At 40.1% G+C, this 24,802-nt stretch overlaps 3 protein-coding genes across 4 annotated transcripts; 1 reads left to right on the top strand and 2 right to left on the bottom strand.

Moving 5' to 3' along the window:
* Positions 1 to 607: 607 nt before the first annotated feature.
* Positions 608 to 3,173, bottom strand: LOC135585994 (uncharacterized). Its single transcript, XM_065161609.1, has 3 exons — positions 3,067 to 3,173; positions 1,611 to 3,003; positions 608 to 1,368 (listed from the first exon to the last, which is right to left on the bottom strand). Exons 2-3 carry the CDS (start codon positions 2,252 to 2,254, stop codon positions 705 to 707), a joined length of 1,308 nt encoding a protein of 435 aa, XP_065017681.1. The 5' UTR covers positions 2,255 to 3,003; positions 3,067 to 3,173; the 3' UTR covers positions 608 to 704.
* A 6,398-nt stretch (positions 3,174 to 9,571) lies between these two features.
* Positions 9,572 to 16,268, top strand: LOC135644130 (ATP-dependent 6-phosphofructokinase 3-like). Of its 2 annotated transcripts, XM_065161587.1 has the most exons (14): positions 9,572 to 10,035; positions 10,879 to 10,925; positions 11,014 to 11,053; positions 11,199 to 11,261; positions 11,353 to 11,490; positions 13,195 to 13,353; positions 13,467 to 13,520; positions 13,900 to 13,968; positions 14,068 to 14,197; positions 14,606 to 14,646; positions 14,791 to 15,015; positions 15,348 to 15,396; positions 15,473 to 15,627; positions 15,932 to 16,268. In XM_065161587.1, the coding sequence occupies exons 1-14, from the start codon at positions 9,775 to 9,777 to the stop codon at positions 16,067 to 16,069; spliced, it is 1,569 nt and encodes a 522-aa protein (XP_065017659.1). In that variant the 5' UTR covers positions 9,572 to 9,774; the 3' UTR covers positions 16,070 to 16,268. The 2 variants fall into 2 exon arrangements, with proteins under 2 accessions (XP_065017659.1, XP_065017665.1); XM_065161593.1 differs by lacking the exon at positions 10,879 to 10,925 and having other exon boundaries at positions 9,920 to 10,035.
* Positions 16,269 to 16,870: 602 nt separating this feature from the next.
* Positions 16,871 to 19,235, bottom strand: LOC135644138 (inositol oxygenase 1-like). The gene is made up of 10 exons (XM_065161602.1): positions 19,080 to 19,235; positions 18,884 to 19,001; positions 18,609 to 18,690; positions 18,030 to 18,234; positions 17,880 to 17,939; positions 17,733 to 17,785; positions 17,545 to 17,667; positions 17,314 to 17,462; positions 17,162 to 17,243; positions 16,871 to 17,089 (listed from the first exon to the last, which is right to left on the bottom strand). Exons 1-10 carry the CDS (start codon positions 19,096 to 19,098, stop codon positions 17,063 to 17,065), a joined length of 918 nt encoding a protein of 305 aa, XP_065017674.1. The 5' UTR covers positions 19,099 to 19,235; the 3' UTR covers positions 16,871 to 17,062.
* Positions 19,236 to 24,802: the final 5,567 nt, after the last annotated feature.

The raw sequence follows: 24,802 nt of genomic DNA, 5'->3' as shown, positions 1-24,802 counted from the left end.
CCTTTTCCAGGTCTCCTCGGAGTTGTCGCCGAGTGTGCAGCTGTTAGGTCAGAAGGATCGGCCGTGTCATAAGGGGCAGGTTTTGTCTACCTACGTTCTCGTTCTCCCCTCCAAAGTCAATCTCCTGTAGGCGTGGTGTCAAAGAAAACTAGAGTGTTCGATTGAGAGTAGTCAGGTCAACGACTGCTTAAGATAACCTCGGCCGGTATTCATCAGATGAGAGTTACACGAGGACATGAGCACTGCTTGAAATCACTCGAACAGGCTTGAGCGAGGCCTACCGTAGCTCACTGATGCCATCAAGCTTACCTATGTATGTGAATCTGACCAGATGCATAAGATAAGAATACTCATGAAGATGGCATGCTTCGATCGATGTATAAGGTCTGGTCCAGCAAATTGTGTCCTGATGTAGTAGATATTATTTCTTCTGCACCATTGCAGGCGAAGTCTTGTCAAACGATGGCATAGATGTTATCAGCATGAACATTGTCGGACATGTGTTTTTTAGTTGAAACACTCTTATTATTACGCTCCTTTGGATGGACAAAACGGAGGTGCTCAAAAGATCATCGATGTCTTCCTTGTCCTTGTACAGTGACAATCGTAAAGCAATCAACACAGCAAACAAATGTACAGAGAACACAAACATGCGTTCGATCATCGCTTGGCAAGAAGGAAAAGCTTCCTTATTCATGGAAGCCTCAAAGGCTATTATACTCTTGCAGGTCTGGGCAGAGCTCGCTCCTTAGCTTCTGCGAGAACGACTGACACGCATCCATACTAAGATCGATGGCCGCTGACAACGCTATGAAAAGCGCGACGTCGGCCATGCACGATACGTGTTGCAACCCAACTTGAACTGTTGGCTTACTGGCCTTCCCTTGGCCTTCCACCGCTGCCGCCATGACGAAACCTCCGACGAAGGGCCACGAGCCCGGCATGACGGCCCCCGCGACGACGCTTGGGTCGATGCAGAACTCGCCGCCTTTGCGGACGCTGAGGGACGACTCGGCAATGGGGAGTCCGCTGTTGGGTCCGGCGTCCGTCACCAGCTCGAACCTGAGGCCCAGGGCGTCGGCCGGGCCTCTCTCGCGCCAGGCCTCCAGCCGTCCCCACGGCTTCCAGTTGGTCGTGGAGGGGCCGATGGCATGGAGGATGAGCCATGCGCCGGGGTTCGACCGAGAGACGCGGTCCGAGCCGGGGGAGGGGACGAAGGGGGTAACGATCGACGCGGCAGCCACTGGGGATCCAGAGAGGTCGTGAATCGTCACAGTCCAGCCCTTGCGTTGCTCCCACCTGATCTCGTGGTCTCTTTCTCCGCCGAAGGATAAGCATCTTTTGAAGCTTCTTTTGGTTGGCAGTGAGCTGTGAATAGTATTATTCATGGTATAGTTTAGTTTCTATTGTGCTATCAACGATGGTTTCAGAGGCTTTGCAAACATAATGAATTGATGTCAAAATAAGATGAGATGCTCATAATACAAGGCTTCTTGCATTTCTCTGATGTGTCACAAGATCAAGTGCAAACATTCGTGAATTCCATGGATGCTATGTACTCCGAACCAAAGGAAGGCAAGCTATTCATTCATGTTGCTCATGGCACTCACCGGGATATGGTGGTCCGCCGGCGGTCGGCGGTGAAGCGGCAACTGAACACCGGCTGGCGAACGCACCCACTCTGGCCGCTGGCACACTTTCCTTGGATCTGGTACACCACCGGGCTGCACTCCGGCTCGCCTCCGAACTGGAACACGAACCTCGGATCTGGCTCCGTCCGCACCACCAGGTGGAGCCGCGCCGCCGACGTCTGGCTTCCCATGCTGACCCACCCGCTCTGCACCACCGCCGCCCGCGTGGACGCCGTCTCGAGGTCCACCGCCACCCTGACTCGGCCGAGCAACCGGCCGGAGCTAAACCCGCACGTGCTCCCAGTCCGGCCCACGTACACGGACACTTCCAAGCTTGCCCGCTTGCCCGATGACCGCTGCCACGCGGCTGGTTCGACACTAATGATGACCGGAGAGGAGGATGAGGAGGAGGTTGGTGCATCTATTAAGTTGGTGCTCGAGGTGGGATCGACGGCGAGAGGGAGAGGGACCGAGCAGTAGGAGGAAGGGCGGTCTTGGAGTTGGACGGTGCAGAAGCATGGGGTGGCGGAGGGGTGGACGCCGGGCCCAACCGGCTTCGCCATCGTCGGCAACTTTAACGCAAGAGATTCCACGATCAGCCGAACGAACGGGCAGGGATCCATCTCCAAATCCTCCACCCCCCTGCTCCCTCTGACTCTCTCCCCTGCTCTCTCTCTCTCTCTCTCTCTCTCTCTCTCTGCTACCGACTAATAAAAAGCTATGTTTAGTACATTTGTTGATGGCACGGCTAAATAAAAACTGGGTTTGGTTGATGTTTACATGTCCATGTACCTGAAATTTGTTTATGTGTATACTTCTAATACTCTGTTTGGTATGCAAAACCTTGTTGGATACACTCATCACGCATCACCCATTATCCAAGTGCATATGTCAATGATTACAGATTGTCCAATTATATGAAACATGAACCTTAGTTTTGGCTGCCGGTGAGAGAAGGGGTACACCCACCAAGTAGCTCAACTGGCCCATGGTCATCACAAACAAGGATTTCGCCATACTTGTTAACTAAGGAGGAACTTTATGAAGCACTAGCGGTTTAGGGCTCAGAGGAGGCACAATAAATAAATTGAAGTACAGAGGGAAGAAGATGAAGAGGAGGAGGATAGACTGGGATTGGTTGGGGTGATGCTGTCAATTGGACGGACGAGGTGGGGACGGGTACAGCTGGAAATGGGCTGTGCGCAACATGAGATGGTTGGTTACCTGTAGGTGCCGAAACATTTATTGGTTGAACACACAATTATAATAATTGCTTGCTTCTCTGGCGTCGCTTGGGATCCTTCCGCTGCTTCTCTAGCCGAAGACTCCGAGGAATTGGATGATGAATTCAAATTGCTCTGCTCATCGGATCCTGGCGAACACGCTTAGTAAGGAAAGCTTGTATAGTTGGCAAGAAAAGTGTTGCAGAAAATACCTTCTTATCTGTTGAAAGATAGATTCCCCACAGTGTCCAATTAAGTTCGATGAAGAACACAGCGGTGAGCTTTTCTGTTTCCAACATGACAACGCCTATGAGAATGCGACTGACATCACAAAGCAGCAGATATACACGGAACAAGGTGACTGGGAGACAGCAGATATAGCTTGTAAAGCTGCGCACACAAAAAGGCTTCGCACAACAAGACCCAACAAGAATAACCTACTTTTCGTGCAGTAAAGTGAATTGAAGTATGAGTTCCCATACCTTCCACTGTAATGGACCCAACATGATCGGGCCTTCTTGATTGCACATATTTCAAAAGTATACTCCACCTGAAATTTTAGTTGGTCATAGACAAGTCTTTTAAATTAATAATCTTTATTCCATGCTTACAAACAACTAAATAAGTTTAAGAAATAATTTTGGTCCTTCGTCCCCATCCAGCTTTGCAGTGAACATATGTAGTTTTCCCACAGGATGCATTCCCTACACAAGGTTGAAACTTTGTTTTATTCTCTATATAGAAGCTTAGCTTTTAATAATGACCGTAAAGGGGAACATCATACACAACTAATGAATTTTTAATCTAGCAAATGAAAAATATGTATTCTGGAAAAGCAAGTTTAGTATAAGAAGAAAGGGAGTTATTCTGGACTAACTGTATTTATTAAAGGTATTGTCATCTGGCCTGCAATGTCTAAATTTTCTCAAACCTTGTTCAGATTTGGTTACCAGCTAGTAACATTATGAAACATAATAAGATCTATTTGTTGAATTTAGCATGTCATGGTAATCTATTTAAGGTGAAAAAGAAAACCATCATTCAGATTGTGCATACCATACTAAACAATTCACATGTTAGAAAACAGCAATCTAAATTTGTACCAGTAACACCCCACTGTACAAATCGATAAGCCAATCAATCCTACATGATGATAAGCTTGTGTCACATCTCATCATCTTATGCAGTGTGGATGCCTATGCAAGGATCACTAATAAGTGTTTAGCTTGTGGATGAGGATCTGTAGGGCCTCATGGTTACAAACACCAGACTGACTCAAGTAGCGCTGTCACTCTACCAGCTTAGCCCCCCAATATATCATAACTCAAGACACATCACCAAAGAACCATTACGCCAACAGTGATTTTAATAGCATAGCAGTAAACACTCCCCAAATTAGATTAAATATATGCATTTTAAATCAGTATTCTCGTCATAGACTAATTTATTTCCAAATATAATTTTATTCTTTTTGACAGAAGGTTTAAATAAAGGAATGGACAAATGCATCAACAAATGAGCAATTGAATGAACGAACGAACATTTGAAGTATTGAATAAATGGACAATTCGACGAATGAACAAGGCAATATACAGAAGGCTGAGGGAGACATAAATTTCATGGAAAGAATAAAGATTTTTACTAGGAAACCAAGGTCAAAGCAATCATTCTAAATTGGAACAGCACCGAGCAGTATAAACTGAAAATTCAAAGAGTTGCGAGTACCAGAAAACAAATTCTTTCATTTCATCTAATTATTTGTCATCTCAGCAACAATTAATTCACCATTCAACGATGACATATACCATTGTTTCCAAGAAACATGCTGATGCTAGCAATAGGCGTCCGTAAATGTCAGCACCACAGAACAGAGTTATTGCGGTAATGGAAACTCAAGAAAGGAACAGTAACGAAAGAATAACTGATCAACTTCGTCTTACCAATGGAATTCATGATAACATTATAAACAAAGGGTCGAGTCGAGAAGACTTCGAGCTCCCGCGCCAATCTCGCCACAGCGGGAATCGACGATCCCCATGTTAGCTTATCAAAATATTTATCACTGCTCGATTCCTCCTCTTAGATCACGGCACCAACGGCGCAAAACCAGAGCTGATCAATTTGCAGCACTCGTCGATCGTTCTAATCGTTCCAATAGAAGGTCGGAAGAGAAACACGATGAATGAGGACATGGAGGAGGAAACCTGAACGGAATGGGGGAAAGAGTACCTCATTGGGAGCGCGGCCAGGGAGAGCGGATCCAGAATTGGTGAGAGTCTCATCGAGTTTCGCCGCAGATCCTTTGGTTCCTAGGTGGAGCCGCTTCGATTTCGGGATTGGACGAGGGCAACAAAGAAGAACAAGCGGACTCTTACCACTAGGGTGGGCGAGATCGCTCTGAAGGCTGTTGCTGTCGTCCCCGCTCCAAATAAACCCAACCCCATTGGGTCGGATACAGACCTTGGCGGGAAGATGCGAAAGAAGCGCACGGGTCCCAGCGTCCGGTGGGCCCCCACAGGGTAACTTGTTTTAAGCAGAAGCCACGTCAGTTTGTCGATCTTTATAATTTAAAAAATAGTATTAGTATTTTTACACTTATCAAATAAAATATTTAACCCTAATTCTCTTCGATTTAAAAATAATAATTTTATTATCTTTTAAATTATTAATTTTAAAGAATCAATTTTCTCCTCCTCGGTTTCCTCCCATTTAGCTGCTTTGTTAACGACAGACCTGCGATTAAGAGGTAGCAGACTGTCATCGACTTGTCATTGTGGAAGCGCTTGTGCTCCTCATTGATCTTTTGTACGAGTTCCGCTATGATATCCTTTATCCCGAGTGTCATTGGCTCAAATTGTTCGTTTCTCCATAGCTCCCATGTTATGCTTTTGTTAGTTACGATGTGGACGACCTTGACGGTGAGCACGATAGAAAAGTAGTGCTCGTGTTACATAATCATCTCACTACATAGTCGATCGAACTTGGGGTACTCAATGGTGAACAAGCCGTTGTTGAAGGAGAGGTTCTCGCCGGAGCCCTCCCTGCTGATGAAAGGACTGGTGGCATGCACCGGGAACCAATTCTGTGGGCAGGCCATCATCGAGATGAAGACGAGGGCAATGAAGGTAATGGAAGAGGTGGAGAAGAGGGTGTCGTCTTGCGATGTCTATAGTGGAGAAGCTTTTGCTGTCGGACGCACTGCTTCTCTTGAACGAGCGCTTTATTCCATCGTCGCCCGCCTGCATCCTACTCTTCAACTTTAGCTTCACCTATGTTAGGAAAAACCTATTAAAGCGGAATAATTTTTTTTCCTCTTTGTGTATCAAAATGAATTTCTCGTCAAAATACCAACTTGATACTAAAAGCACATATGAACTAGAACATCATAAATAATAGAGCAATAAATCAATCATAAAGTGAGACCAAATTTTTAACGTGAAAGATTCAATGCGGAAAAAACTACGGGACCGTAGTCCACCTCAAACTTCCATTATCAATAGTAATAATAATAGGTTTACAATAAGTCTTCTTTAAAATAGTAAGATGATAACAATAATATCAAGATCATAAATCTTGGCTCAATAATAACATACCTTCATCGTAAGAGAATTTTAGATCTCATAAAGTGGGTATAGTAGGTAAATACCTTAGAGAGGGTAAACTACATATCAACACCGTTAGGATTATAGAGTTTGCTGCAAGGATTCTCCACATAAAATTTAACCCTAATAAAATTTAATCCCTAATCATTAAATAGAAAACTCAAAAATCTTATTTTCTCACTCAGTTATTTTTTCACTCTCAAAACCTTTTTTAATGTTCATCTTTTTTTTCTTTTTAATTATTGATTTGGCTCAAAAGTACTAATTGTCCAAACAACCTACAAGTACCTGATGAGCGCCAAGTACAGCAGCGACTCGTTCAACAGCGCTTCAACGCGTGCGTTGTCGACGATGGGGATGATGACATTCTGCTCCACGGTGAGGCGGAGCACCCAAGGTCGGCCTCTCGCAGTGGCGTTAGGGTACGCAGTGGCTGGAGGTGAGCTGCCGGGTGGCCCTCATCGTCGTCAACGTCACCACCGTGTACCCCAAGTTCGATCGGCTCTGAAGTGAGATGATCGTGCAACATGAGCACTACATCCATACTGTGCTTACGTTTAAGGCCACTCACATCGTAGCTAACAAAAGAATAGAGAAGCAGATAATTCAAGCCAGTGACGTTCGGGATGAAGGAAACCACAGGGGAACTCCTACAGAAGATCAACGAGGAGCATGAGTGCTTCCACAATGATAAGCCAACTGCAGTTTGCTTCCTCTTCGCCACTGGTTTGTTGTCGACAGCGCAGCTTGAGGGGAGGGAACCGGAGGGGATGAAAGTGACGAAAAGGTTCTATGAAAGCCTCTCGAACTGGAGGAGAAGAAAGGATTATATGAAATTAATAATTTAAAAGATAATAAAATTATTTTTTTTATCTTTTTCATTCGGATCATAATTAATTATAAAAAATAATATATAATTAATCCTACAATAAACATACCTGCGTCTTACGTCAACTAGGCCGTGTGATGATTAGTAACGAGATATCGGTCCCGGTGGGGCGCGGGTGGTGGGTGAGTCTTCGATGAAGACGTCGGGAATTCGTCGGACATGAGAAATGTCTCGACTATGATCATTGTGTCAGATGCATCATGGCCTTTATCCGATCATGACGTGTCATACAAACACTTTGGCTCGGAAGGATTCCTTTGGGTGTGTCAATCGTAGGTTGTGTCGGGCGTGCTACGCACTCTTGCCATTCAGGTGGAGTTGAATGCAGGAAGATGCTTACTTAGGCGGTGAGGACTGCATCGGTGTCTGCTTAGGATACATCAAGCAAGAGAAGACGCATGAAGACACTTTGACCGTGAAACCGAATTGGATGTATCATATATTTCGCTTGGTCAAGACGCGTTAGGCATAGGGAAAGCTTCAATCGTGTTAGGCTCATCGGACACTTTATGTAGTCACGACTCAATAAGCGTGAGAAGATGTTGTCGAGTATAGTCACCACTTAGAATGGTTCATCGGAATCTTAGAAGTGTGTCTCTGATAAGAACGAATCACACCCAAGTCACCTCAGATTGGTGATTGGACTTGAAAGATATAATAATAGAGAATATACGACGGATGAAATGCCATCGACAATCATGAGAGGGGCTAGTCTCGTTAGGTTGGGTAAGGGGTCCACTTGCCCAAGTTGGAGCAGAGAAAACCTCTCTAAGTCGGCAAGAGCTAAATTTAGTTAGTCATTCTGATTATCTAGAATTAATGTGAAAATTAGTAAATAATTTATTAAACCATACTTGAATGGCTTCGAGGCTAATATTGTATAATAAAAATAATTAAATAAATATTTTTTGTTTAAATTAACTCAACATGGTAAGTATAATAAAAATAATGTGCCATTGATCCAAAAACATTATTAGTATCAAGAACTATATTAATTTGATTATAATAACTTCTATTTATACTTTGCTTTATCACGTATTTATTCTTGTAGGGTTTAGCTCATACGTGAGTTCGAACTATATGATTGAGCGACTAAACTTCGTTGGTTTTGGTCTAAATTTTATGTAAAGAATCTTTACAATAAGCTCTACAATCTTGATAGTACTGATTTACAGTTTATTTTCTTTAAGGTGTTTTTCTACGATACCTATTTTGTGAGATCTAAATTTTTTTTTCATAAAATTTATTTTTAATTATAAAAATATGTTAATATTGAGTGAAGAAATTTTTTTGTAAACCTATTATTATTATTAGTGATAGTGAAAGTTTAAAGTGGACTAGGATACTGTAGTTTTTTTAGTATTGAGTTTTTGATATAAAAATTATGTTTGATTTATTATTTTACTGTTTATGCTGCTCTCATTAAATTTATATTTTGATAAGAAATCTATTTTATAATAAACAAAAAGGAAAAAAATTATTCAGTTATACTAATTTTTCTTAATAATTCTTTAATCTAAAATTTAATTTAATATTTCAAGAACGTTCTGTCCTTAATCGCAGCACGAAACCAAATGCTCTTTTACAACTCTCTTCGCAGGTAGCAGTGCTGGTCCAGAGCGTCAACCCGGCAGCCCATCTGCAGAACAAAACCATCGAACCGGTGCGGCGTCTGTGTGCTAAGCCGCCGGGTTGAACTAAACCTACTGTGCAACTGTTAACCGTCTTCCCGATGCAATCGCTTCCCATTCTCCTCGCTCGCACCTCGTCCAAAATATTAAGTACAAGAAAAGAGAGATCAAAACGGCGTTCCTACGACGGCGCAAGCAAACAGAATCGATACCATCAAATATGATTTCTTAGACTATAAGACATGTATCATCCTAAGAGATTGGTGGTGAAGTGTCGACCCATTAGACGTACAACACATGATTAGATCAGATAAACAAGTTCTTAGCAGATAATTAAATTTATTAGAGCATCCTAACATCATGGCAGATTCTTCCAGGAGAAACAATCATTCCTATTATTATTATTATTATTATTATTATTATTATTATTATTATTATTATTATTATTATTATTATCAGATAACGATTTAACATTATTGTATTAATAATACTGTTCGAGATTGTCTGCTTCGTATCTTCCCTCGTGGTCCTATCCCGACTCTCACTCGTAGTGCGTAGTGCCCGACCACGGTTTTGGGCGCCCGCGGTACGCCGAAACAGCCCATGAACATTCTGGACACCCCGTGCTATGGAATCGGTTCCTGTTTCTTTCTTCCCTCTTGTTCCTGACAAATCGTTGCAGCTGATCGAAGCTCTCGGTCAATTGCGTTTCCTATCTTCCTTCTTTCGTTCCTCTCCGCCTATAAATGAATACCATGGCCTCATTCCTCTCCTTTCTGCGAGTTGTCTTACCACTCGATGAGCACCGAGGCTGTTGAGTCCCAGCAAGTTGTCGTGGAATCGGACTACGATTCCCCCACCTGGCGGCAGCTCAGCGATTTCAGTGTTACGGTCACCGGCAACAACTTCCCGTCGCACGCCAGCTACGCGGATCTGAGGCTGAGTTCCGTGAGGGATATGGGGAGCGTTGCGCGAGCTGACAGGAAGGTCGTCCAAGGGGAGTTCGGCTACGTTCTTGAAGACGTGCCCCATTTCACCGACTACCTTCCTGATGTGCCGGTGAGTCTTGGCTGATCGACCCGTTTCCTGTTGTTTGCCTCCGATGTGGCCGTCTGGATCATCTGTTCGCCTGCTGATTAGTTTAGATTTTGTCGTGGTAGTAGACGACCGGATTTGTGGACTGGTCTGTGGTGTTAGTCCATGCTTGCACAAATTTGTTGAGATATCTTGTGACCTTGTTGTCGGTTCAACCAGAGATGTTAGAGGTTGAAACTTGTGGATAATCTTGCTTTTTGATTCTGTCGATGGTTCAAAGGCATGCCCTTGATCTTGAATTGGTGGGTGCTTTCTACGTTATGGAAATAAGATCAAGAGAAGAGCTAGATCGATTTATTTCATGCACCAGATAATGGTTTTTTTACATGTCTGCATGATTTGAGTCCTGCTCGTTTAGTAAGTCCTGCTATGACAAGTGATAGAACCTTAATTCGACAGGAGCTTACAGAAGAAACCACTGGAATGCTTGCGGTTCTTTGAGGGTTTATAATCACAGATGCTTCAACGGAACGTAGTTTACATCAACATCATAATGGTAGAGACAGAATAGGAGGAGCAAGAACCTGGTGCACTTTGCACAATTGCAGCTAAATAGCTTATGTAAAAAAAAATGATAAGTAGTTATTAAAAGAGTAATTGTAGAGAAGCAAATCAGTTGAATTCACATTGTACAATGGTCAATAACATAAAATGGAGCCTTATGCTATAATGAATTTGAAGTCAGTGCATCCTTTGTTGTACTCTTTATGATAAGATTGTTAGCTCGAAATAGGTATGCATAATTACATGTCCATTGCTTTGAATTTTAATTGTTGGAAATTGTCTTGAATGATACCTTTGTTACAGACATACCCAAATCCACTGCAAGATAATCCAGCCTATTCAGTTGTCAAGTATGTTGGTTACTATTTCTTGGTTTGAATGACAACTACCATTTGTTTTATCATACAATAACTTGTGAAGCATGTTTCCCTTTTCCAGGAAGTATTTTGTTAATGAGGATGATACCGTTCCACAAAAGGTGAGTATTTTTTGCGTTCATCATAGTCTAGAAAGTGCTGATTTTTATTTGAATTTAAAAGTCAGATGTTTCACTTTTTCTTATCAAGGGTCTGTTTTTCGTATAGGATATATGATATTCTAAATTGTGTATCTTCTGTGTGTAGATTGTGGTTCAGAAAAACAGCCCAAGGGGAATCCATTTTCGACGAGCTGGGCCTCGTCAGAGGGTATGCTACTTGATATATTTGCCTGTGGATGCTGAGCAATCGAGTGCTTTGGAAAACCTCAATTAACAGAATATTTTGACTCTTGTTTAAGGTATACTTTGAACCAGAAGATGTTTATGCATGCATTGTAACATGTGGAGGCCTTTGCCCTGGGCTTAATACAGTGATCAGGGAGATTGTCTGTGGGTTGTCCTACATGTATGGTGTCAAGAAAATTGTTGGTATACAGGTGATTATTATCTACCTTGGATTCACATGTCATAGAATAGTTTCTTTGGAACCCTTATATTCAAGCCAGTACTGTTGCTTTTGCTTATATTTTATGACCTTTGATAATGACCTCTTAGATGATGAGGCTGTGGGTTATCATATATGGTCTTTGGCATGATACAGTGTTGATTGCACGTCTGTTGGCATGGTCAATTACATGTCCATTTATGTCTTCAGTTCTTTGTACATGGATGACATGTTGTTGCATGAGTTCTTTGTCAATTTTATGCCATGTTTGTTTCTTGTTGACAGATAAAGGAATGGGCATCATTAGTAATTTCTTTTATAATCGATGTTAGACTTGTAGAACATTTCCTATATGACCATAGCTCGCAGTGAGTCTATAAATTGCAGGTTTTAGGGTAGGAAATATCCTGTTTAGATTGCCATCTATAATGTATATTTAGGTGGACTTTTATTAGTGGGATTATTTGATTATTTTGTTTCCCTTCTCGTGTGCAAGCCACTTAAAGGGTGTTACCAAATTAAAAGAAAACTGCCATATAAAATGATCCCTTTTTCTGTTGTAATATCGTGGAAATAAAGCGGAAAGTGAGCTAGTGACAGTATCCTCTGGACTTTCTCACTATCTTAGTATATGCTCTTCCAAGGTGTGTTCAGGCTTATAAGAGATAATAGGCACTCAGGCTGCCTCAGAATGCGATCAAAGTAATAGTTTCCTGGAACATTAGAAACTTTGATTACTTTCATGTTGTTATTTAACGTTGTAAAAAACCAACTTCAGCATCATCCAAATCTCCTATTTGGGTCAATTTGGGTGCCCTGTGTCCTGCAATGTTTACATGCATGCATTTTGTTGATGCAAAGACTGAATAGTTCTTCCAGAGGAAAACATTTGTTTTATCAAGTGCAAACAGAAGATGTCTAGGCTGACAATTCCAGATGTATGGTTACCAGTGTCGTACTATCTATGTGATATCGAGTGAACTTTTTTTTTTGTTTTTTTTTTAATGCTAGATGTATTTTGCTCTTTAGATAGGAAAGACAATGTGACAGCATATTTAAGAAAACATCAACATAAATGCATGTAGATTTTTCTGTGATGACAGAGTAATATATTCTTTTCTATGAATTCTATTGCTATTGGGACTTGGGCACTCAATAGATGGTCACTTCTTCAAGCTCCATATCTCATTACTGAAAATTGATTACTGTTCATTTTTTGCTCAAGTGGTTATCTTGTTTACTTAACTGTGGCTGGTCTGTTTTCGTGACTGCTTATCAGTCGCTGCTTCAATTAGCATCAATAGTGTTTTGCTATGATCTATATGTTTCCTAGGATTTAAGTTCCCGAATTCAAATTAAAGTGCATTAAGACCTGCATATGTTGTGCTGCATATCTCTTTCTTACGTTGGTCGTGCTACCACTGAGCTTTGTAATTAGTATAAGGGTTGTAGAAACAAATACAAGTACTGATTTAAGGGCTAGATTTTAAATTACAACATGCACTCAAATGGCCCCTAAATGAATATATTCCACTTCAAAGTGTTTTGACAAACTATAATTTTCACAAAGATTTTTAGCAATGATTTCTTTTGCAGAATATAACAAAGTTCCTCCTTCTGTGTTCACCGTCGATGCTTCTTTGTACAACCAATTATTGTTTTGTACTTACCTTAACTTGGTCATTCCCATCCATAGGGCGGATATAGGGGATTCTATTCTCGGAACACTATACCTTTGACGCCAAAGAGCGTCAATGACATTCACAAACGGGGTGGCACAATACTTGGCACATCACGAGGTGGTCATGATGCTATAAAGATAGTTGACAACATTCAGGATCGTGGTATTAATCAGGTGATGCATCTTGGTCTTTTATTCTATTTTTTATATTATATAATTTATGGCTGAAGGATTTACAATCTTCTATATTTTAGAATTTGATCCACTGATAAGTGCTCTTTCTCCAGGTTTATATTATTGGAGGCGATGGGACCCAAAAGGGAGCTTCTGTGATTTTTGAGGTAATTTGACCAGTAAGGAGAAATTATCACGACCGTTAGGAACTGTAAATTATTGCAGTAGTTCTGCACTTATAGAACCTCACTTGTATGCTAAGTTCTCATGACCCATTGTTTTCTAATTTGTCTCGTTAGTGTTGACCTGCCATAGTCTATGGCACTTGAGAATTGGGAATATGTTGCATTCTTTAAAAAACTTTATCATTTTGTTTGGTGTCCAGAATCTGCTTCCTCTAGAATTGTAAAAAGTGATAGACTTAGCTTGTGGGACTGCTACTGAGAGAACTTGATACACTTACATTTTGAGCTATGTATTGTCTCTTCTTGAACTAATAAGATACGCAAGCATAAACCTTCTATGTTCCCTTTGTTTGTTGTCTAGGAAATTCAAAGACGTGGCCTCGAAGTTGCTGTTGCTGGGATTCCTAAGACAATAGACAATGACATTGCGGTACTTTTGCTGTCTTCTACCTTCATGCAATTGTATGATACCACATTCTTTCCATTGTATAAGCATTTTGTTACTTGATTGTTATTCTCTTTTGTACAGGTTATTGACAAATCCTTTGGTTTTGATACTGCTGTTGAAGAGGCCCAGCGTGCCATCAATGCTGCACATGTAGAATCTGAAAGTGTCGAGAATGGTATTGGTGTTGTGAAGCTAATGGGTCGCTTCAGTGGTAAAGCTTATTTCTTGGTAAAATAACTTTGTTGTACAGTGATTATATAGTTTGTACTCCATAACTAAAATAGGTAAATGCTATATCTACTTGTAATTTCGCAGCTTAACTTTTTATCTATTGTGAGGAGCAGATAAAAAAACACTGGAAGATATTCAACAAAAAAGTTTGATTATCTTATCATACAAAACTAATTTTAATTCAGCTGTTTGTTTTAAGTTTTTTGTATCATGTCTGAATGACTTATAAGCAGCAGAGAGGGGCTGTATGAATCTCTTTTCTGTATATGAAGAGTCAGCATTATTCAACAAGCATGCTCTTCAAATTTTCTGTGATAATATGGATTTAACAACTACTGCCTTCTTATACTTTATCAGAACTAAGATCTAATGGGGTCTCCTACTGCAGGGTTCATTGCAATGTATGCTACCCTTGCTAGCAGAGATGTGGTATGTCTGAACTTTTGGGTTATCGTAGTTTGTGGCACTGTGAACCTTTGATTGGGAGATTTGATAATAAGTTTCATCTTGGAATGCTCACTTAATGTTCATTTATCATCTTTCTCATGTCTTCTCATGTTCCATTTTGTCCAGGACTGCTGCTTAATTCCAGAGTCACCATTTTATTTGGAAGGCAGAGGTGGACTATTCGAATATATAGAAAAGCGGCTTAAAGACAACGGGCACATGGTTATTGTTGTTGCTGAGGGTGCTGGCCAAGAACTTATTGCTGATAGTGTTCGGTCCATGGGACACGAGGATGCTTCTGGAAACAAGCTGCTTCTTGATGTAGGACTTTGGTTATCTCAGAAGATAAAGGTGAGATCCACAACATTGTCGCATGATGGTTTTTTTTTCTTGTACTATTTCAATATAGGCTTTGATTTTCTTTCCATGTCAAATGCAAGCAGTCAAGGCTCAAGTACTTTCCAAAGAGATCTCATGGTAACGATAAATATACCAAAAACTATGAGATATTCTTGTGCGCTAAGTGTCACGACTACTTTAGTGATAAGCATTTAGATGTCTATTCTTCCATTACATTGCAAAATATATTATCCCGGTTAAATTTTTGTGAAGAATGAAGCATCCTTATAACTTTGAACCCAAAATTGCGTAAACTGAAATGCGTTTTTCCTTTCATCGTGTAGAATTACTTTACGAGCAGGCAAAGGATGACAATTAATCTTAAATATATCGGTATGTCACTAGACTTGGGCATCTACACATTTAGTTTTTGTAAATAATTGGATCTAACCTGCAGCTTGGATTGCAGATCCTACATACATGATCCGTGCAATTCCAAGTAATGCCTCCGACAATGTCTACTGCACACTTTTGGCACAAAATGCTGTTCACGGGGCCATGGCAGGATACACAGGTTTCACTATCGGGGTAGTTAATGGCCGGCACACTTACATCCCATTTTATGTAAGTATTTTTCTCTTTTTCAATTCAGTTATAACACGAAGGTAGATTAACAGTTAACAAATGAACACTTACCTCTGAAAACATTGCTTCTTCCAGTTTTGTACTTCTTATTGTGGTTTCAGTTACCATCTTTCCCTTTTCTTCTCTTCTCAATATCACTATACTTCCTCCAGCACATAATCGTCATCAATGATAGCCTATCAAGTAATTAAACCACCGGTTTTGGTTTTCATGGAAGCTTTATGTTCCTAGCTTTTTGGCAATCTCTAGTCATCTTGATTTGCAAATGTTTCTATAATTGCAGAGGGTAACAGAAAAGCGAAACAAGGTCATCATAACTGACAGAATGTGGGCGAGGCTTCTATCTTCCACCAATCAACCAAGCTTTTTGAGCGCTGAATACATTGAAGAAATAAAAACACCAAGAGAGCCACCAAAATAGGTTCTTATGAAGAGAAATCTTGGGCGACTTTTATCAGACCTGTATTGCAATTTCAGATTTTAATTTTGATCATCAGCCCCTCTACATCCAATAAGTTCCTCTACTTTGGTCCATGTAAACATAATTTTGAATTGTGCTTTACCACTGTAGACATCTGTTGATATTATGGAAGGGACTGGTCTGGCTTTTGGGTGTTCTACATACACATGTATATATTTACTCTGATCTTGTTATTAACTGATACATTTATTACATTCTCTGCAATCTAGTTTTCAATTACAGACGTCGACATCTTGACATCTGCAATCTACTAAGTCGTCTCCAAGAACGATTTCAGTGGGTGACTGCCTTTCTGGCAATGACAGAAGAAACTGACCAAGTCGTCATGTCATTTTCTGTGGCTCGACAAATGATTTAGTCATTTTCTGGAAACGCCATTGAAGTTTCTAAAAGCTTTTCCCATGCCTTTTCTCGACTTATATTTTCTCGTGATCATAACAAATCCATCTTTGTGCTGCATGGGTGGGGTCACAGATGCTGCTTGTTCCATTCTTCTCGTTAGCCTGTATTAGAATGGCTACTAAGATCAGTAGTCCGTCCCGATCACCCCAAGGAGAGAAGTGGAAACAAGTCCAATCTTATTCATTCCCAGACAAACCGACATCGTACGTTGGATGGATCGACAATAGCTAACAAGCAGCCAACCAAGAAAAAGGATTCCTAGATATTATAAGCCACGCTACTGTGGATAGAATCATTCACCTAACTTCCAGCATTAGCAACTCGATGAAAACTCCTCTCTTTGTAGCTCGATCATTGTGGTTTAATTATTCATTTAAATAGATAACATACAGCACGCGATACATGGACCGACCATTACTAGGATTCCTTAAACAAGACTACAGCCCTAACGGAGGCTACAGTGGTAGCACCAGAAGTAGCTTTATTCATCCCCGACGCAACTTTACGGTGTCTTACTACTGCCATCGCCATTCACCATCTCAGCTTTTCCGGGAAGTACTGCATTCGTAGATATCAACGAGTCAGTCATTAATGATCAACGATGCACCGTCTCACGAGTCGTTCGCTTACCTTCCCAATAAGAGACAGATAGTATGGTTTCACTTCCTCCAGATCTATCTTCACCTTGCTCTTGCTGTAGAGATCGTACTTGCTGCTCATTCCATACGTCAACAGTCTCTTAGTCCACATACATAAAACAGAATGAGGTAGAGAGGACGTACTTGAAGACCAGAAGCCACTTGAGCATCTCTCGGTCATCCTCGTTCATGAGGTAGGTGTACGCAACAGAATGGTGCAAGGCATAGAAGGAGTGGAAGCGCACGATGAAGAGTGCTGCAGGGGGAAGCTTCGTCTCATTCCCCTTCATCACCTGTTGCATTCATATGTAGCAGAAAACAAGAGGATTCCATGCCGAGGGTGTGTCATAAACAAATAATAAGATGGAGACCAACCAGGTACATGTACTCATCGTGGCCCCAAGACATGGTGACCTTGTCGAGCCCGCAGTTCTCTGTGTACACTCCCAATCTCGTGCGGAACAGTGAGTTGTTGTAATCTGGGTTCTCCTTAAAATACTGCACGTCAACGAGTTAGCAGCGTGGTTGCATAGCATTCAGTGTGGAGTGAGTCAAATGCTTACCCGATGGTGAACGATGGATTCGTCGAATGCACAGCCCAAGGGAAACGTATCCCCTGTCAGATGCACCGACACAGACTACCGTCAACAAATGAGGACAGATGACAGCTACCGTGAACATATATGAGCGAGAGACGAAGAGCCGCTTACCAACCACACACCATTGGGGCTCTCCACCAAAAGTAGGGTGCAGCAGTACTTTGCCCAGATCTACCACAAAACAAAGGAATTATTCTATGGAACAGCTGCAGCTGTTACTGCTCTGAAACAGTCATTGTACGACCGGAGAACGATGGATACCATGGATGAGAGCAGTGAGGTGAAGCCAGTCTTGATCTGGGTAGTCTCGGCGGATGGCCTCGGCGGATTGAAGAAGGTGTTCGATCTGGGGCTCATCAAGGTCTGGATCGCTCTCGTCGACGAACTCATTGAGAAGCTCCACGCATTCCCATATGCTCATCTCCCCCTTCTGCAGCTTCCCATACTCTTCCTTCTTCCTCTTGGCCTTTGCGCACCGATCAACCACAGTAACGTAACAATCAATCTCAAATGTTTCGATAAAGAAGAGTCATGGCGTGCAACATCAAAGGAATACGACCGATCCAGTGAGAGCTTGACACACAGACTGCGTAGCAAGTACGTTAACCGTATTCAGTGGATGTTTTGCTGTCAAAGCAGCGTATGTGACCAACGCGTGCATGTCATGTCATTGAAAATTAGGCAGGCTATCTATATACAATTCAACAAAGATTACGTCTTTGATGAGCTGGGATCACACAGATATACTAAATGAGGATTTATCGGTCTATTTTGGTACTGGGAAAGATAATCTTTTAACAAATTCCCCAAAGAAATCGACAATATAAAGCAACAGCTCACGAAATCGTATGTTTGGTAGATGTGGTTGACACGGTAGAACTCCTCCACTGTTGCTCTTCTTGCGGTCTCTTTCTCATAGTCCCTGCACCACCAACAAAACAGCAGCTGGTATAGGGAAAGGCACTCACATCTACCGCAAACCACTCAGAAAAATAATCTGTACCAACTTGTCATCGAAGATAAAAGCTATCCCATGAACACGGCGACAAAATGATCGGAAGAACGAAACAAAGAACTGATGGAGTTGTAAGGGGGAGATGGAAGGTCACATATACCTGAAGGAGTGACCAAAAGCGTTGCTGCCGGGCACTACAAATTCTCCGTCGAGATCCAAAGCTCCGCCATCCTTTTGCTGTTCTTCCACCGAGTTGTGGTTCTCCTCAAGAACCGGCTCTATAGCAAGTCAACATGAAGCCACCTCTAAGGGCCCGACTCTCACGAAACACAAACGACGACGGGAGAGGAGCGTACCGGGGACGATGACCGTCATGATCTCCAAGGAGCGGCAGAGAGAGAGAGAGAGAGAGAGAGCGAGCGTCAGCGAGGTGACAGATGTGGGGAGAGGGTGAGAGAGAGAGAGAGGGAGGCCTTTTATAGCTTCATTCTGTTCAATGCCCCGACGAGGTAACCCTGCTGATCGTTGAAAACTCCGGGATTGCCACAGAGTCCCCACTTCCATGTGTTGCTTTTGCACACCGCTACTGCATCTATCATCGACGTCACGTGGCCAAGTGATACTGCACTGCGCAGGGTGGTCGGTGTTTTCGTGAACAGAGTGTAACGGAGGGCAGCGAGGGAAATTAAGTGAGAGGAGACGGTGGAGCGGATAAAGACAACTACGGGGCTTCTGGATTACATGTCAGTGATGGGAATTTCTAGGATTCCAATTACTCCCCTGGGATTGTTATTATCAAGAAGGCCATCGAGTTAATCTGGGGTCCACGAACTACTGAGGGGGTGAAAAGGTTGCGGGTGGGTGGAATGGGAGTGCGAGTAAGGATCTGCGTGGAAGGAAGGCCCAGATCTGACGTGGCGGTCAGCGGGTTACCGGTGAGGTGTCAAATATCGCCCATGCAAAATCTCCCCCTTTTTTTCGGGGTCGAAAATATCTGCTTTTAATTTATTTTTGAACGGGAATTTTTCATGTCTTGTTCTGTTTTTATTTATAAAATGTAATAGCATAATTTTCTTTGGAGATATCAATTATACCCATCGATGGATATGGTACTTGCTCGGAGTGAAACTAAGGATAAGTAAAAATATAAGATATTTATTATTATTCACGTGAGAATGAGATCGAGATAGATAAAACAATCTTTGTCTCGTTGTTGTATTAGTATTTTTTATTAATATATGAGTTGAGATGTTAGGCTCGGATGGATCAACCGTCCATCTAATTAAAAGTAGATTGGATCAAGACTTGATTGAGTTGATTATGCACTAATTAGTTTGATTGAATTAGATGACATAATATTAATAAATATTATTATTTTTTTATAATTAAATAAATTTATATTTAAAATTTATTATAATATATAAATTTTATAATTATTATTATTAAAAAAAGTATTATTAATTAGTATTGATAATAATTTTATTTTTTTAAAAATTAAATTAATAGAATATAGAGTGCTTAAGTGTGGAGATTTTCTATCTTCATTCCCACTCTATTTAAATGAGAGAATGAAGTAAGGGTAGGGATGAAAGAATATAGGAAAATACTCGTCATCTTGTCTCTTTTCGTTAACATCTATAGTTTTATTGAATATATTTATTATTTTATTAATAAAAATAGGAGAATTTTTTTTTATATAGAAGTTAATCTCATAGTTTGATTTTATCACCGTGACTCCTAATGCTTAGCTTGGAAACTATAAATGAGCTACTAAGTGTGTGTTCGAGATGATGAGAAGAGAAGCCAATTGCGAAAACAATGCATATTTTGTGATGAGAACACCAAATCAAATTTCCTCCATTGTAATTTTCTTGTTACAAAGAAATCCAATGATGACGAATGATCATGAGGCGCTTCTCTCGAGGCATATGACTGGTACAGTGGCCGAGACACGAAGCTCGTTTCTTGTGGTCTTTTTAAAATAAAGATCAATTGCATGGTCTATCCTCGTCCTACACATATTAGATATATTAGATTATATAATTTTATCTAATATTTTTAGATTATGATCATGAATTTTTTAAAAAATATTATTGATGAAAGAGACTTTCTTAATTAATTATTGTAAATTCTTTGATCTCGTCTCCTTATAAATCGATATCGTTATAGCTTTCGGATTCGATAATATTACACATACAGATTAGATAAAATTTTTATAAATAATATCAAAAGATATGTATCATAAATTTGATCTATCAATATTTGATTTTAATTTTTGACATTAAATTTTTTATTATAATAATATATTATAATTTTTATGATTATAAAACTGATGAAGTAGGATAATAATAATGTCAAAGAGGCGAGAGCGGCTCTTCTTCTTGTGTAGGCGAGAGTGACTGGCCACTTGGGTTGGGGTCCTTGTGGTGACGAAGAACTGCGGGAGATGCCTCGCCAATCCCCCTTCCCAAGTTTCTTGAGTCCAGCCAAGAACAAGCTGTGCTCTTCCTCGGTCCATCCATGGAACTCCAAAGAATCATGGCACAGTCATGATAATTTCATGATATGAGTTGAGAATTGGCTTAACCTGTCTTCCTTTCTTGAGTTCTGGAGTGCATCATATCGGAGAGAGAACCATGGGAAGTGGTTTCTGTGAAGGTGATGATGAAGCCGACGAAGAAGGAACAGCAGCAGGACGAGCGCGGGACAGGCATTCCGTGCTAAAGCTCTTCCTCATAGGGGAAGGCGTATGAAGTTGCACCCCAAAGGGCCTCAACCCGTTACCTCCCACCATTACTTTTGGGCTGGTGCAAGACCTCGAGTTGAGGCCGCTGCAGTCACAGCGAGAACACCTCCTCACCATCCTCAGCCTTCACAAACAGAAGCCCACGGATTTGGAAGGAGAGGTGATGTACGAGTAGCGTATTCCCTACAATGACATGATTTACTCTCATATTTACGTGCAGGCAATTATGTTGGAAGCATGTCATACACATGTAGGTGATACCTGATACCAGTTATAGATTTTTTCTAAGTGCATGAGGAAAATTCTTCTTCTTAATTTGTATAAATAGAGAGTATGTATCAAACATAATACATTGATGTTGATTAGATAGAAAATTTTGATGATACAATATTTACATCAGGGTATATTATATTTCTTGAAGCTAATTCAATCAGTTAGAGTTCTAAAAAGTTAAAGACAATTACACGATGTAAAGCTGAATATCATGTCATTGTCATCGTTACTGTAGAACTTAATTGGATCATGAATATGCTCCAAGAACTTGACATCAACTCCACCTCGACTCTTAAAATATATTGTGATAATGTCAAATCTATTTATCTATGCATCAATCCATTGTTTTACTCACGCATGAAAAATATTATCATCGACTTTCATTTGTGCAAGATCAAGTTGTCAAACATTAACTCTGTATTTCTCACATGCATACAACTAATTAACTAGCAAACTCACTCACGAAACTTTTCGCATGTAAATTATTTTCATCACATAGGTCTAAGATCGGTATATTTGACAGAGTACCATTTTACGGAAGCATGATAGCAACTAAGATTTTTCCAACTATACGAGGAAATCTCATTACACTGTTAAGAAAATTTTTTTCTCCTAACCTGTATAAATAGAGAGCATTTATATGATTTGGATGGAAATATGCATGATATATGGAAGTGGTATAGTAGCTACATTTAGTGAGTATTGCGTGGAGGAGGATGTGATGGTGGGATGTTAGCTAGGCTATTTTCCTACGGAAACTCAACTTGGCCCTGTCAAATCCTAAAATGGGGAAGAAGACAAGTACGTCTGAGCTGTGGATAATTATATCTACGGAAATAATTCTCTGGTAGTTGACTTCGAAACGAAGATAAAGTACTGCTAAGAAAAAGATTAATTTTCATATGGAATAAAGATGTGAATAGGTACAAATGATTTAGAGAAGACATAGCTTAACTCTATCGAAAAGATTTAAGATAACTCAGATAAAGATCTTAACATCTTATGAATTACGACTTATAGTGATCAAATCAAATCAAACAAATGCAGTTGGGAGCTCTTGTCGTTTCTTTTACTAGCACCAAGACCCAATCGCTTCATGGTGCTATCATATGCAAGATTTCTTTTGTCGGTTGCCCTTTAAGAACCTTTCTTTCTAAGATGATAAGATGGAGGATGTGGCTGAGGAATTTTATATGTTTGACTTTGTGCTTTGAGTTATGGCATCCATTTTTATGCCTAACTCTCAACACTATTTCTTGTCATCTTCCTTAATAACTCCTTCCATGTATTGTCGGCATTTGAAGAAAATTGACAAGTTATGGTGACTCAAAGTGATGGTTTATGCTTCCTTTCAATAGAATAAGCAACTTAATGCCCAAAAGCATCAAAAAGAGGAGGAAAAAATCTTATACGACATACTTCATTTTTTTTTTGGAAAAATATTGGAAATAATGTAATTTGATAGAAAATTATTAATGGAGAATTACTACAACAAAAATATCTTACTCTATCTAAGAAAAATCATCTATTACTATGATTTAAAAATCATCTATCTTTACTTAGAGTTGTCAAAATCACAGTTATATATTATCTTCAACCGTAGGTGTAGATCTTGTTTCGATTTAAATCGCAGGGATATATAGGAATAAGCCGCATCGATCTTGTTGTTACTTCAAGTGTCTTATAAAGCTTTGTCCATGGTTGATGGTGATGGTTTAGTTAGGTGGATAGGATTTAGCTGTAGATGCATACTTGAATGTGGATGCAATGATCATGAGATGAGATGCTTAAAGCAAGTTTTCACCATGGCCTGTGCGGAGAGCTTAAAGGTGAAGTCGTGTGATCTTACTCGACAACACACACCGACTGCGGACGTCGTGGATGTACATCTCAGCAACGAAGTCAACGTTTGACGAAGGACATTAGTCGAACACAAATATATGTTTATCACGATCCCTCCGAACAAATCGAGGGCTAATTACATATATATTTATATTTGGATTATATTAGTATCTTAATTTTTTACTTAATATATTGAAATCTTAATAATTTAGAAAGTGAAATAAATCATCTCATTTATCTTGACATTTATCTTGACATCGTTGACTATATATTGAAATCTTAATAATTTAGAAAGTAAAATAAATCATCTCATTTGTCTTGACATCATTGACGGTAACACAACTAAAAGCCGTGACAGCACGTACTTGATCGACACGAAAATGATAGATAAAAATATATTTTATTTATTTTATTCAAATTAAAATATCTTAATCGATTATAAAATTAAATAAAAACTTATAATTAGAATTTACAAGTGGGTTTAAATGAGTGCTTCTCTTGATCTCTCCACTTGCCAACTCGATTCTATTTTTGGAACACCCTTCTCATCCTCATGGTAAAACCAAAATAAATGAAAAAGATATATATATATATATATATATATATATATATATATATATATATATATATATATATATATATATATATATATATATATATATATATGATGGTTCCCAAATGCCAACGTTTTCAAAGGTTTTCTTCACTTCTCACTTGTCATCTCCAATCCCTTTCTCTTAGCCACCCTCCTTGGTATAACTAATCATGTTTATGATCACTATTTATACTATTCCCTCGAGTACAACCACCAGTAGTCCCATCGTCTCTTATTCAATGAGGTGGCAACTATTGAAATTCACTAATTCAAAGAGGGCTATCATAGATGACGAGCACGTCGACGTCCATAATCACCATTACATCTCAACTATACAGGACCCATCGTCACACTAAAGCGTATTGTCTCATAAAGGCTATTGCTTTGACATGGCAAGGGAAACGAGGAGAGATGAGGGAACAGAAACACATGGATGAGGTTGTTATCATTAGCTCTTATCTTGGTTGCCACCGTACTCTTAGGTAATACACGTATGTTCCATGAGATGAACGACTTGGTGCTACAAATTGACAACATATATGACAAATCATCGAGTTGGACATAGGAGAACATGATTAAGACAAAGAGAATGCCAAATCCTTTGACATTCCAATTATGCTATC

Source organism: Musa acuminata, chromosome BXJ1-4, assembly GCF_036884655.1.
Source record: "Musa acuminata AAA Group cultivar baxijiao chromosome BXJ1-4, Cavendish_Baxijiao_AAA, whole genome shotgun sequence".
Lineage (NCBI taxonomy): Eukaryota > Viridiplantae > Streptophyta > Magnoliopsida > Zingiberales > Musaceae > Musa > Musa acuminata.
This window is presented reverse-complemented; position numbering and strand designations above follow the sequence as displayed.